General features: G+C 37.8%; 1 protein-coding gene and 1 long non-coding RNA gene across 4 annotated transcripts in view; one reads left to right on the forward strand and one right to left on the reverse strand.

The window, feature by feature from the left end:
* LOC138689559 (uncharacterized) overlaps nt 1–15474 on the forward strand; it is a 217290-nt gene that overhangs the window by 195306 nt on the left and 6510 nt on the right. The window lies entirely within an intron of this gene.
* The window catches only part of MMS22L (MMS22 like, DNA repair protein), a 99181-nt gene that overhangs the window by 10213 nt on the left and 73494 nt on the right, over nt 1–15474 (reverse strand). For both annotated transcript variants that reach the window (XM_069804910.1, XM_069804909.1), the window contains 4 exons: nt 11565–11707; nt 10650–10792; nt 10330–10489; nt 7289–7458 (listed from right to left, as the gene is read on the reverse strand). In XM_069804910.1, coding sequence (XP_069661011.1) covers nt 7289–7458; nt 10330–10489; nt 10650–10792; nt 11565–11707 — 616 coding nt within the window. The remainder of the gene's footprint in view (nt 1–7288; nt 7459–10329; nt 10490–10649; nt 10793–11564; nt 11708–15474) is intronic.

A 15474-nucleotide genomic window follows, 5' to 3' on the forward strand; every position in this document is an offset into this window, starting at 1 on the left:
GTTTCTGTGCCCAAGAGCTCCCAATTTCTTTTTCAACTCAGTATGTGGCCTAACAAAGTACAGTTGGGTAAGATTTAGGAAGGGAGAGAGAGAATACCTCATCTGTTTGTAAAGCACTGTGTGAAACTTTTGTATGAACAACACAGCAGAAAAATGAGGACTTAGAGTCATGGTCTGACAAGACAAATCTTGCTCATAGTGTGAACAAAGTAGGGTAAAAATTAGGCACCATTTATGGGGTATTTAGAGGGTTTCTTTAAATCTGTTTAAGATAAGGCTAAAACTGCTGTGATTTATCCAATATAAGCTATATTGATCCAGAGAAAAATCTATAATGAAAGTACTAGCCCAGAAAGTGCCTATATGAACACTACCCATAGTTATACAACATATATGTGGTACGTCTCTGAAAAGAGAGTATTCTTCTTACTGGTATAAGTTGCTGTGAGAAGTTAAGAGTTTCCTTCCCCTTTCTTTGATTACTGAAAGCAAGAAGAACAAATCACTAAGAAAAAAAAAAAGTCCAGTGATCTCCTATCACAAGGGTTGCAGTCAGTGGCACAAACAGAAGCCTTTTGAGAATTCAGTTTTCACAATAGTTTTGTCCAACAAGAATAACGGCATAAAAGAAGTTCAAGCAGAGTTCTCTGGACAGCTACTTCAACAGTACTTCAAACTTCAACTAGTATTGCAATTCAGACTCCAATTTTGGTAGGAGGAGTATCTGCCTGAATACTGATGGTTGCTGAGGTAAGCTAATGCCCCTAATATATGAATATATAGTTCAAGACAAGCTGCTTTTGTTCCCCAGCTATTGACAATGAGTATTTCTGTTGCTTTTCGCATAGAAGTCCCTCCCCCAAAAGATTTTCCTTTACACCTGCCTGTGTGAACAGGACAGAACAATTCATTCAGAAAAAAAGCAAGCCGAGACATAGCTGAGGGTCTTCTGGGCACTTTCTTGAAATGGGGAGTCCCCACTTTTGGTTCCACAGGAAACAAATACAGGAAATGTGAAATTTCAAGAAACGAGGTGCTTCAGGACCTGCCTGAAGACTTGCTGTAGGTGGCCCTCTTGAACACAGACATGTTTGGTTAGAGTTTAACTTCACATACTTCTAGAGCCCCTGGGTAATTTTGGTAAGTCCCAATGATAAAAACCACACTTCCTGAACTGGGGCTTTGATAAACAGTTCAGATTCTCTCCTCCTTTTGAGTACATACGGCAAAGTTTTGTAGGAAAAAGCAGCTGCTGCTATATCAAAATTCTTAAAAGCACTGCTTAGCAAGTAGCAGACTCAGAGAAACTGTTACAGATGACAGATTATTTAGTATGTAAGCTTGAGTGTTTGGTGTTTTCAATAAGATGTTGCAGCAGGCATAAAGAAGAGTTGTCTGTGCTTTCTGTACTAAAGCTCTTACAAAAAGATAGAAAATATTGCATAATCCCAAAATCAGAGCTGGCATTCTTAAGGCTCTAGACTGTTTTAACACTACAAAAAAAAAAAAAAAAAAAAAATCTATCTGATAAAAAGGACACAAAAAACATCACAACGTTACAGAGGCCACCTGTAGGAATACATGAAGACATAACATCTGTGAAGAACTAACAATGATAATTACTAAAATGAGACAGTTCTTCAAATTAAGGATCAACAAGTGCTACACCATATCAAGAAAAGAAGAAAGAAATCAGTTATTACTAAATAATAAGAGTTACTGTTTTTAAGAAATTATTCTAAAGATACTTAAAAGGTGCAATAAAAAGCAAAAAACATTAGAATTTAGATATCTGAAGGAACACTGATTAATTTTTGCAGATCTTCTAACAGTTTCATTTGAAGATGGCTCAGCAAGTCTAGCCTGATCCTTCATAAAAGCATTTTTATTTTTTGAGTCAAAGTAAACTGAGTGTAATTTTTTGGGGTATGGGATGGGAAGAGATGTAGTCTGAAAAAGAAGGGAAAGATTAAAGAAGAAAACAACACCCTGTCAAGAGCATTACTGAAAGATACTCTTAACTAGAGAGAGGAAAATAAGGACGTAAGTTCACCAGTGATTTTTTTTTTTTTTCTTATAGTTATCTGATGAGGACAGAGTGCTCTTGAAACCCTATAAGGAGAGCTGTTAACTTAAGAACTGTTTAAAAACATGGAAAATGCCTTTTTTTCTGTAATCTAATGTTTTCTTTAGAAAGGATTCCAGGTTCCCTTTTGGTGGGTCAGGCAGAGATGCTGCCTCTCAAAAAAGGTGTAATTTTTAAAACCACATAGTAATACCAAAATTCTCTACCAAAATTCTCAATACCAAAATCACTAAGGAGGATCCTCATAATTTTTCCTAATGAAAGTTACAAGATTAGCACCAATGGCTTCCAAGATACAAATTCTTTTTTTGAGTGAGACAACAGTGAGAAAAATCACCTTCCATTTTGTTGAGAGCCAGAAAAACACCCCCAAACAAAAAAATCCTTCTCTTCTACATAGTAGAAAAATCCATGAATCAGTCCTCACACATGAAGGGCATATCTACAGCATTAAAGCACTTCAGGGAAGATTGGTCACACCTTTGACCCTGACACTTCTACTGTTCCCAGAAGTTTCCAGAGAAGAATTTGGATTTCTCTTTTGGACATGAAGGCCCATTGACTTTAGCTCAACACTGTGTTCTTTATTTTGGACTCTTTTTTTCTCACATAAGTGCAGAGAGCAACAGACCTGCACAAGGTCTGACAACGCCAAGTCCCAAGTGGCACAAGGGATAAATTACCAACACTGCACAGTAGCTGCAAATCTGTCAGTACAATGGCAAAATATCCTAGGCAGCACTGGCCAAGGATGTGATTACAAGGAAATCACATAGAACTTTCTTCTTTTAAATCCTACCAGTAATTAACAGAGATGAAGGAAGCTACTGTTCATATGAGAGAGAAAAGAAACACATGCTACTGGACTGCAGTTCTGGACCAGAGATCTGAAATCAATCACATCAGACCCCTAGGACAATCCCTACAAAGCAGATGGACATTAAAGGGTTGATAGAGCCGCTCTCTTTTTCTTAACTATGTTCTTTATCCATCTTCTGAGGTTAAAAAAAAACAACTGGAAAAACAAAGACATTTTAAGGGGAGCAGAGGGGCATGACAACATCTGCTCCTCATTTTAGCAGAAAGGCAATTGATTCCTGTGCGTGTTCACTGCAGGAACCTTTTGTGGCCAGAGCTGCCTCTTTCTTCTGATTTATCCATATATCTGTAAATCACCTGTGGAGAGCGAAGAACCGATTAGTATGGATTACTGGAACTATTCACTGCAGAAATGCCAAGCTATCTAATGATGACTTATAATATCAGTCCTGCTGTTGGAATAAATCTGCTGTTCACCAATTAATGTTGTACAATTCCTATTAAACACACACTATAATTCACAAAACGTATTAATAAGCTTGCTTAAATATCGGACCACAGATGTGGCTCACAGGAGGGCTTTTAAGGTCTGATCTCTGACAAATGCTGAGCCTGCACAGGCCCATTAAAATCACTGGAAAATGTATGTGCCAAGCACTACTTAGAATTAAGCTCTTTCACCACTCTCCTGTATTTAGATAGAAATCAACCATCTCCTGTGTTTGGACAGGATTAATGCTGATAAAGCAAGCAGGGTATCTTACCTTTCCCATCATTATGTATATTATGCTTATTCCATGCACCTACACTGTGTTCTGCAAGATATTTTTAAACTAGCATTTATTCTCTAAAATAAGTTTTGTACACCACTTCAGTCCTTTCCCATATTACTGGTAAATGCATACCAAAATTTCTCCAAATCATTCTCCAAGAAATCCATCCAAGAGCAATCTCGACTGCTCTCAAATTTCCTGTGGTAAGCTTCAGCAATCTACTATCACATAAATCAACTCAACTTCTTTTTTAAATGACAGAATATCTAAAGATAGATTTTTATATGCCTCACTATCTCATAATTAAGAACAGTCCCATCAAATTATAAAACGGCTGTTCATTCATGTTCTTCATGCTTCACTTTCTGAAGTCCATCATTCAAACAACTCTGAGGACAATTTTGATATTATATCCCAACAAAATCTTTCTTAGGTCAGCAAATATTATCCTAACAGATGATGCACAGTGAAAGAAATAATATCCAGACAGTAATCCTTTAGGCAAGAAAAAAAATACTAGTTTAAAAGTTGTTAGAGCTAAGCTATTTTGACAAGGCAGCATCAGTGACTCAACTTCTAGATAAGTTCCATGTAGAGTGGACAACAGACCAGCTGCCCAAAAACTGTCAAAAGGCACAGCTGTATAGCCCAGATGTATATATACAGTAAACACAAACATAACAAGTAAATAAAGTCAGTCTGAACTGAGGAGAGAGAAATGCACCATCTAGTCTTAATTAGCACATTTGACAATTATCTGTGCTTGTGTAAAGTTAAACAAAGCCTGTAATTTTGATCTATTAAAAATAAACCTGTAGGTTTGGGGTGGTAAAGGAGGGTGAGATACAGTCATCAGTTTTGATGAATTGTGAAGGTAGTAATCAACTATGTTGTGGGGAGAGAAGGAGCTTTGTATGTTGCCCTAAAAGATGAAAAATTGGCCTCCGCCATTATAGGGTGACGAACAAAGGCGATGCCCTCTTAGTACAGCACAGTGACAACAACGTTGTCCTTGGTTTTAAGCCTGCTGCCCAAGTTGTGTGGCCAGTTGCATTACCATTTCACAGGGTATGCGACCGTTTGGGGAATCTTTTTCTATACAATTCCAGAACTCTATAGGATTTCATAAGATTGCTGCATCAATGAATATGAGAAATTAATTACCTGCTACTAAGACTGATTTCAAATCCTTTCAAAAACCCCCACAAAAGGATCAAATAAACCACATTAAGATTAGTTGTTAAAAGCTCTGGAAAGAGGGAAGTTTCGCAAACCATTGCTTGCAAACTAAGATGTTTTCTGAGATCTAAGGAGGTTGGGGTTTTTTGGGGGTTTTTTTTTGGTTTTGGTCCTGTCCCCCCCACCCCGACAAAGAAGCAGCAGCCCACACTGAAGGAGATGAAGAAGGAAAATTCAGGACAAGAAAAGAAGAGAAGATTCTGAGTAGAAATGCTACTCAAGGGCTTTTATGCTTTGACTATGAATAGATGTATAAGAAGATATTTTGCATGGTCTCCAAATTCCTGTTTCTTTATTTTCATGTAACTGCCAAAGGATTAAGTTGTAAGCTAGAATATTAACGGGGATGGATCTATAGAACAATGTTTGTCAAACAGTAGGGTGAATTAAGGCTCCTGCACTACATACCACTGTTCCACCTCTACGAATGGGCACCAGACGCAGGGCAGCCACCCAAGGAAAGCTTGATCACACATTTCACCAGTAGTTTAAGGTAGTCAAGGTGGGGTTATTCCCAGAGGATTCTGTTTCTCCATCTTTCCTCCCACCACATCTACATGCTTTCCCTCCCACATATACTGTTTTATCACTTTTCTGATATGCCCATTTGGGTTTGTGTTTGGTTTTTTTTTTGTTCATTTGTTTTGTGGGGCTAGTTACTAGTTGAGTCAGTTCACAAATTGGTATTGACAGATTAAAGCAAATTAAATGGGAATGCACATGGGGGTGAAAGGGAATGAATTTAGCCTTAAGCCACCTTGGCTTAAGCCAACTGTGAAACAATAACCTGAGAAGTCAGAGAGTGCCTAGAATCCATGCAATCTCAAAGGAGCTCAGAAGCAGTCCTAAGAGAATTTTTTTTTTAAAAAACTGATACTGACATATTTTCATTTTGAGTTGATTCTAAATTGGAATTTTTCCACTTTCCCAAATAAAGGGGAAGGAAGTATTTTGAAATGAATGAAGCATTTTGAAGCACTTAAAAATTTTGGAACTTTGTAAATACAAACAATTGATAAAATGTAGAAGTACCATATTGAAACAGGAAAAATAAGTCTTCTCCGCTGTCTTCTGTCCCCCAAAGTGTTTGTCAAATTAAAGAACTACTTGTTTTCTAGAAGCAGCATTTGTCCAAAATAACCTATTTGGTCAATAAGATCATCTAGCTTAGCCAGAAAGCACATGGACTACGCAGCAGACTGCTGAAGAGTACGACAGTGAGGTCAGGAAGTCAGAGGCTGACAAAGAAAACAGGAAACAAGGGTCCACAACACTTGGACTTCAAAACCAACTTGAGTGGCTTCATCTTAAAGCTACATCTGTATGTGCAGACTACAGAGAAACAGTGGTCTCTAACTAAAATACTGAATTAGCAACCAGTCACTCCGTGGTCGTATCAGTGTCCAGGTGGTCCTACATGTATATAGCTTCTGAAAATACCTACAGAGCAGCAAAGCAAGTCATATTCTGCACATCATTATATAATCATATTCACTTCCATATGACATGCCATCAATCACAATGCAACTTTTGAAAGGAATAAATCCGAGGGATGCTTACAATGTCACCACTGCATTGTTTCACAATACAATCCTGTAAAGTAATCAGTTAAGACTGCAATCAAAATGAAGACTTAAAAGGGAAGAGAAAATAAGTAAGCAAAAAAGACCCAAGGATTTACAAGGATGAACATGTGAATTTATTTTAAAAAATATATTCTTTTCTCTTCCTCACTGGCAGGTATTAGTCTCTTTCTACAGCAGCAAGAAGCCTTATAGAGTTTCAAGAGTGACAGGTAAACTGAGGGAAGAATAGGAGGAATAACGGGCAAGAAAGCTTTAGTCATGTAAGCGTAAGCAGCAGGAACTTGGTTCAGCAAAACATATTCTCAGACTATTAAAACAGTGCCATGATACACAGAGGATTGTCTTTTGTTCCTAAAAGCAATGAAGAGAGAGTAGCTCATCTTTAATTATCTACAGTTAGCCAAGTCACGGATGATTTAAAACATTTGTTTGCTCTGCCATCTCAACAAGTGTCTTGCTACATATCATGATTATTTGATCCACTGTTTCAGAAATCTCTCACATCAGAGACCAGTGTAAACAGCAGGTTGGCTAAAAGCTTTCTATACACAGCTATTAGACTAGCAGCTCTGGAGCGTACCACAGCATAGCTGCATGCAATGAGAGGAAAGCCAATGGGGTGGCATTTTTCCTTCCACTTCTACAAGAAGAAAAAACTCCTCTTGCTGCTTCTTTTAAATTCAGTCAACGCTTGTTTTGATTAGGGAAAAAGAAAACATCCTCTGCAATATGAATCTTTTCCTGAAGATAGGTTTTTCTGCTGATAATAGAGTTCAGCTTTTTACCTGAAGATAAAGAGGTAGGCTTTCCTGAATGGCAGACAGCAAAGCCACAGGCAGCTCTTTGTCCTGCTGGAGCACAGAGTGTGGCAGCAGTAAGCAATCCACAATGCGGAACAACAGTTGCTGCGCTTTGGAAGTAGCCAGTATCGGTGCCCAGAACTTTACCAGACATCCTGTTGAAAAAAAATATCAAGAAACCCCAAAACAATTTACACTCAGAAAAAAAAAAAAAATTAAGAAAGCCTAAAGAGGCAGTTACGTTAAATTAGATAATCCAAGAGTAGCAACAGCAACTGAAATGTCTTACTCCCATGTACTCATTCCATGTTATCCCCTTAGAAAAAGCCCAGTCAAGATGACTCAAAGTCCATTTACAGTTCAGCAAAATGGAAGTACTAAATTGACTCAATACATTACAAGTTCTTAGGCAAGTGGAGCTGCTTTAGTAAAAGTACAGTAATGCTAAAGAAAGGACAGTCTCTCACATCCATGCAGAAAAATTAACTAGACTTGACACATAACACTATTGCAATCAGCACACATGCACTTAAACATTTACCTTACTGTGTGCATTCATCACAATTTGCAGAGACACTGCCTTTGCCTTCCCTTCACATTTATCTAACACCACTGTGGCCACATCAGTAACATAGCAATTCAATGTTAGGAAAATATCTTTCAAGTTGTATTTAATGCATCTAATTCAGCAGATTAAAAAGAATGAGGGGCAGCCAACTCCATTAAACCAGCATAGTCTCTCCAGATCTTTGTGGGCTCAGTTGACAAAATGAGAGCCTCAGAGAACACCTTTCTTGTTTTCAACACATTAATGTATCACTTGCACAGCTTTGAGCCAGTTTATAACCTTCCTTTTGAGTTGGAAAAAAAACGTAAAAAGGTGTTGATGTGTAAACACCTAACTTTGAGAAACATCTTCATTGCAGGTGAGGCGTACTTTTTCTTGAGAAAATAACTCTATACTCATGAGTGTTAATACTCAAAATACAGATTAAAACCCCCAAGATTTCTACATAGTAGTTCCCACAAATATTCGTAACTTTATATTTAATTAGAAGGAAGAAGAAGTTTGCTGGGTTGAAAATACAGGAATATCCCAAGAAAAAAGATGTTTAAGACTTTGAAAATAATGAAAGATCAGAAGTAGGCTGTTACAAGATATTACTAATCCATAAAAGTCATTCATTACCATCTCTAAAAACAACGCAAAACAACATTAATCTTGTGGAGTGAAAGAAAACACAATGATCAATCATAGAGAAAGAGAATGATCACTTAACAATACTTCTAATAATGTTGTCTAAGCTTCCTGTTTTGAAAGAAACATGCTCATTCCAGCTGAAAGTACTCCTTCTATTATCACTGCTGTGATGTATGGGACAGTAGAAGACACAATCTGACCACAGACAGGAGGTGTTTAGACTTGTTAAGTTTCTTGCTTTGTCATTACAATTTAACAAGCCCACAGAATGTGAGGAAGTGATTGAAATACACTTAAAATATTTCTTTTCTTCTAAACTTTTTTTATGTTTTCTTAACTAAAAAGAAAGGACAATTTCTCGCACACAACAGCATGACTGAAGATTAATTATTTCCTACTGCAAAGAACAGAAAGGAAAATACCAATCTAAAATTACTTTACAAGGCTCTAGCCCAACCTCTGGATATCTAAAAACATTTGATTTGACATACATCTTGTGTAACAAAATATGCAGATCTTGCAATAGAAAAGTAAAGTATTTTACAAAACTCATATTCTATTACATTTGATGCACTTTCTGCATCGTGGTCACGCTTTTCACTGTAGTCCTTATAATCATGATGTACACTGCGTGTACATGCAAATCATTACCTCTGTCTTTAAGATACACAAGGTTTACCCTGTTTTTAAAGGTGAGTGAGTCAGACTGGCACATTCATTCATAATAAACAGCACTCATATTTTTCCATCTTATCAGTGGTTCCACACTTTAATGAACAAATACCAGAATTTGGGCTTTAATAAAGTTCTAAAAGGAAGCAGATTAAATTCCTAAACCAACCTCTTCACTGTCCTAACTCCATTAAATACAATGCACCATGTCATAACACTGTGTCGTGGTTTAACCCCAGCCAGCAACTAAGCACCACGCAGCCGCTCACTCACTCCCCCTCCACCCAGTGGGATGGGGGAGAAAATTGGGAAAAGAAGTAAAACTCCTGGGTTGAGATAAGAACGGTTTAATAGAACTGAAAAGAAGAAACTAATAATGATAACAATAACACTAATAAAATGAGAACAGCAATAATAAAAGGATTGGAATGTACAAATGATGCGCAGGGCAATTGCTCAGCACCTGCCGATCGACACCCAGCTAGTCCCTGAGCGGCGATCCCCTGCCCCCACTCCCCCCAGTTTATATACTGGGCATGACGTCCCATGGTATGGAATACCCCTTTGTCCAGTTTGGGTCAGCTGCCCTGGCTGTGTCCCCTCCCAACTTCTTGTGCCCCTCCAGCCTTCTCGCTGGCTGGGCATGAGAAGCTGAAAAATCCTTGACTTTAGTCCAAACACTACTTAGCAGCAAATGAAAACATCAGCGTGTTATCAGCATTCTTATACTAAATCCAAAACATAGCACTGTACCAGCTACTAGGAAGACAATTAACTCTATCCCAGCTGAAAGCAGGACACACTGCTTCTCTAGCTTGTCACTGTTTCTGGTTTTCTTTAGGTAAAACAGGTGGTTTTCAGTGGTAAAAGACATGAAAACATCTTACTTTTGAAAACACTGATTTGCAGGGGGAATTTAAAAAAAAAAAACAAAACCAAACACAAGGAGGTTAGGCATCAGGATAAAAACCAAAGAAAAACAGTGCAAGAAAATTAAGTATCTAACTGACATCTTGGTAGCTTTGCTTTTTTAAACCATTAAGATAGACAGTATATAGAAAAAAACCCCCAAAACCTAACAGTATTACAAGTCACATTTTACTGACTCCTTAATACTATTTTCTAAAAAAAAAAGAGGTTGTAAAATAATTACCTATGATCCAATATGTAAGCTGCAGACCTTCTGGAGGTCCTTTTACCTTCAGATAAGGTTTTACGTACTTTAATACATCACCTAAATACTCCAGAGTCTTTGCTACCATGGCAGATTTGTCAGGGAGTGTCTGCAGGCCACTGTAAGTTCTACCAACAGCCTGAGAAAACAGAAACATTGAAATAAATAAATATAAATAAACTTACTAAGTCTCTCACAAGGTTTGTATGAGTAATTTCTTTTCATACACCAAACAAAATCTGGTACATAATTCCTTTTCCCTAAAATTGTCCTATGAAGCTAACACAAATGTACAGTACCTTAATGAATTGGACAAGAGCATTTTTAGGGTCTTGCTTGAAAACTGACTCTTCAACATGAGCCTTTGAAAGAATGTTTTCTACTTCTGAGAGTTTAAAAATCAGTCTCGTCATTTCAGTCAGCTGCTCCATATAGGCTTTCCCTGTTTGTTACAAGAGAGCACAGCAGTAAATATAGTATACAGTTACACTTTTCGATTTACTTTAGTCCCAAAATCATAAAATGAAACATGATTTTAAAATATCTAAAATACAAGGATTCCGCAACCAACTGTATCTCTCTAGACTAAGAATGTGTGTCTAAACTAGTTATGTTTCTAATACAGATATATGAGAATGAAGAGTATTACCTATGTATAACCAAGTCTTATTTTACTGGTAGTTTTCTTCAAAATCTACAAAATGTGTATGAAAAACAGTTGCTAGAAGATGTGTTCTACAAATAATTAGAACTGCAGTGTTTTACAGAAGTGATGAAGTATGGCTCTAAATAACCATAAAATAACCAATACAGAAAAGGGAAGAATTACTTGCAACTGGATTTTTTCCTTTTTTTTTTTTTTTTTTTTCTTTTAGGGCATGCACAGCATGATTTCTGACTATTTACTTCAGATTTTCACTTTTTTCAGAGCAGTTTCTCCATGGGGGAAAAATAGCTTGTCTCCTTGGGAGCAAGTTTTTGTTCTTTGCTTCCAAGGAAACAAGCTCTTTTATCTTTGTTTGTGATAAATTTGTCATATGCAGAGCAGGCAAACTATCAATAAATAGCACAAGCAGCATAAAGAAACACATTTTGTAATTAGGTAAAAGTAAAGGAATACAAACAAAAATACATTTTGTAATTAGCTGAAAATGTTTGCCAGTTTTGCAATATAGAATCGTTACTGCAAACATTAGGGAAATGTGAACACTTACCAACTGTTTGCTCAGCATCTGTCTTGGCCAGCATACCACTTGGTTGATCTATGAACATTTGCAAAATGCATCGAAACCAAGAACGTACTGTCAAAGCTTCATAGGATGTATATCCCATACTAGAAAAAGCTTCACACAGTGCACTGCATAGGTAGAAGAGGAAGAAAAAGGTAAAGAGATCTAATAAAAGTATGCAAAAAGGTGGCAGAGTGTCTCATTTAGCTGTAGACATACAGAAACAGTGCACAGAAACAATTAGAATTCAAGTAACTGAAAGGCCAACTGGCATTCCTGCAGAGTCGGGCACTCTGCAGACTTTGCTCACAATATCCTGGTGCCCAAATACAGAGAACGTGAAAAATTTGGTAATGCCATGCATGGTAATATAAAAGCATATATACACATATACATATGTTTTTGCTACATAAAACAAAACGGGGGGAAAAATTCACACAATGGGAGATACCTTATTCTAACAATGGATAATTTCACAGTATTATCTAAATTGATGATGTACAATGCTGGGAATAGTTTATCTGAATCAACCTGGAACTTCATACTGACACTGCTTAAGCTACTCCAGCCTTTCATATAAAGCTAGCTCAGGTGCCCCACGCTACTCTGAAGTCTGCTTAGTTCTTACTACATAAAAGATGGAGAAGAGAAGGTCTGCTTTAGCAAATAAAGATATGTCATGTTAGTAACAGATCAAAAAGGGAAGCATAAAAAGGCACTTTGGAGATGCGAAAGGAAACCGCTATACTTGATGTACACTTACAGACATATGCATTTATGTATGTATACACACACAAGTATATACATTCCCCCACACAGCAAACTTGCTGTATATACTTTCAGTCAAACACTTGCTACTGTTCTGCCAGCCAGGTGTCAGGCCAGAGTCAATGGCACCATCAACACTCAATGCACAATCCCTGTACTCTACTGTTCAGTATTCCCAAAGTTTGATTTGCCTTACCATCATGAGTAGCTGCTGTAGGCAGTTCTTCCCAAGCATATCAGCCCCGCACCATTAATTCTGCAGATAGTCCTTGCTAACGGACAGTGGGTCTGTTCTACACCCTGTTTCCAATTCCTATCGGATGAGCTCCATGTGTGCTTCAGGTCAGTGAAATTTCTTGAAAATAGTTACACCTTTTTATTTGAGAGATTTCCTCCCTGGTCAGTCCTAGGTGCTTCAACTTTAATGAAAAATGCTTGTACTCTTTTCTTGATATATGTACATATAAATCTACTTATTTTCTACTGAATTTTTACTCATGCGTGCAACAGAAAGTCAACACAGGTCCAGATGGAAACCAAGCTGGATTCTGTTTCTCACTAAACAACATTAGTAAAGTCTTCTTTCTGTTTCATTTAGTTAAAAACCAATGACAACTGTGTATTTTGTCTGAACATCCCTGCTGAAGTACTATTGACAAAATAAGGAGACCAAATGCAAGCAAATAAAATATTAAAAATGAAAATTAAATTCCAGTACCAAAAGAGAAAAAAGCAGGATGCCTATGGACTTAATGCTCTTTGCAGTAACATATTAACAGTTCCAGCCTTATGTAATCCTGATGTACACAGCTAGTCTACTTGGCCCCAACAGCTCACGAAAACACTTTCTGCTGTAGTTTCACTCTTGTTTCTCTTGCTTGCTGGTAGGTAGTCCACTTAGGCGTCTTCCTAGAACTGAAGGATTAGAAGCATATTCCTCTCAAGAAAGGAAAGAACACTAACTACCTGCTAGAAGCATGGCAAGCGGTCCTTTTAAACCAGTGAGCTTATACACGTGCTGAAATTAGTTTAAAGAGGTTATAATGGTATCACGCACTACACAACACGGATCTGGAGAGGAACTTTTAGGCGCTACTGCAAAAGAAATGCCAAAGCTTGTGTGCATGTTCCCAAGGGCACAGCTTGTTCATCAGAACCTTTATTACTGATATTGAAATAGCTGATATGCAGAACAAGCTTCAGTCTTAAAGAGACCAGGCAGAGCTTGCAGGGTATAGAAAAGCATCAGCAACAAAATAATCTTTTTACTTTTTAACTGAGAATGTTTCATGTGAATATTACCAGAGCGCAGTAACCATGAAGTCTTAAGATCCCAGCACTTAGATACTTTGACAACTTTTGCTCTACAACTGCCTAAGGTAAATAAGTACATGAATCATGCTACAAAAAATTTGCCGTCTTATTAGCATATAATAAAATGACAGTGTTTAGAGTATGATACCTCTGTATAATTCCACCAAAAAAGTCTTGTCTTAGGTACTCATTGTCCTTTCACAAGGAAATCTGAGCACCTTACAGCTCTGTTGATGAGGTAGGGACATACCTTCACTTAGTCTCAGATACTTCAGTTTTTACCTTGTTGGCCTTGAGGCAACTGATAGGGGAAACAGACAATTCTCCTTGAGGCTGGGCAATTGCAACCCCAACACCTTAGGGGCAAAAATATTTTCCTCTCTGTGAGTGCTTTCTGTCCTATGCTTCCAGCAGGGGGGAGATTCAGAAAAGCAGAGAGAGAGAGTGAGAACATATGACAGAGAACCAGAAAGAGTGAGAACATACACATACATAAGCAAAAGACAAATATCCATCATCACTCAACTATGTAGTCATGCTTTCTCCTACTAGTTCTCTCAGTATGGATCCACAAACCTGACATTTTCAGTTAGTCCATGGCACAACCTGCCAGAGGAGGGCAAGGTCCTCTCATTCCTTTCTAAGGCAGTATTTGGAAATAAAGGTTTGAATTCCCTCAGAGTGCAAGACCCACTTAACTTGGGTTTTCCAAATACCTGCACAAGTGCTCTAACTTCTCAACTAATGTACACCAGCTAACTATCATCAATACTAACTGCATTTTTAGATGAAATTATGGCAGCAGGACCATATAGGGAACTCAGTACTAGCCATGTGTGCATGCTCTGCACTTGCTAATGCAGTCGTGCTCCCAAGCACTTGGAAACGTGAATGCTTTGGCCTTGGTTCCAAATACAGTAAATGTTACCTCAGCCAGCATAGCAATGTATCTGCGGATACATATATAACAATGTCAGGTGCTTAATGAATATTGCTAATGAATACTTCAGTAACTGCTTTCAATGACTGACTTAAGTGTTAACTGGGGGAAGCGGTAAGGTAATTAGCCTTAAGCACCTAAATTATACCAAAATTCCAGTTTAGGCATCAAAATGTTTTTCTTATTTCACCTGAAGAGCAACAAAATTCAACTTATAAATGGGTATTTATGTGCTTAACTCCTATTTCATTCAGCACAAGCTAGGTATCTGCAGCCTAGCATGAAACTCACCCTATAAAGATCATACAAGAGAAATACGGCAAATCAGAGGACTGAATGCTCCTGAGTTCCAAACTGACATACGAGGAACTAAATTCAACCTCTTTTAACATCTCCCTCCAAGAAGGCCATAGCCTTATCTTTGCTGATCACACTGAAATAGTCTTTACCATATCCTGATTTATAGCTATCCTCCCTAGTACAATATGTACCCTAAAAATGTGCAACATTTTTCACTTTCAAATGCAGTCCAACATAGAAAAACACTCCCTCCTTCTCTCTCATCTCTCACCTCCCCTGCTTCCAAAGCCTGATTCAGAAGCAGGGCAAGGGGAGGGGGGGGTAAACAACACCACACCAACCACCACCATTCATCTATCATAGGTTCATAGAGGCCTACTTAAAGCAAATAAAATTTCTCAGGTTTACAAAATTTTGACTGGACAGAGTCCTGGGCAATGTGCTCTAGCTGACCCTGCTTGAGCAGAAGCATTGGACAAGTTAGACTACATGATCTCAAGAGTCCCTTTCAACCTAAACAATTCTGTGATTCTGTGAAAATTCAACATTGGCACGTAAAACACAGGAATGTGA

This window comes from Haliaeetus albicilla, chromosome 17, assembly GCF_947461875.1.
Source record: "Haliaeetus albicilla chromosome 17, bHalAlb1.1, whole genome shotgun sequence".
Lineage (NCBI taxonomy): Eukaryota > Metazoa > Chordata > Aves > Accipitriformes > Accipitridae > Haliaeetus > Haliaeetus albicilla.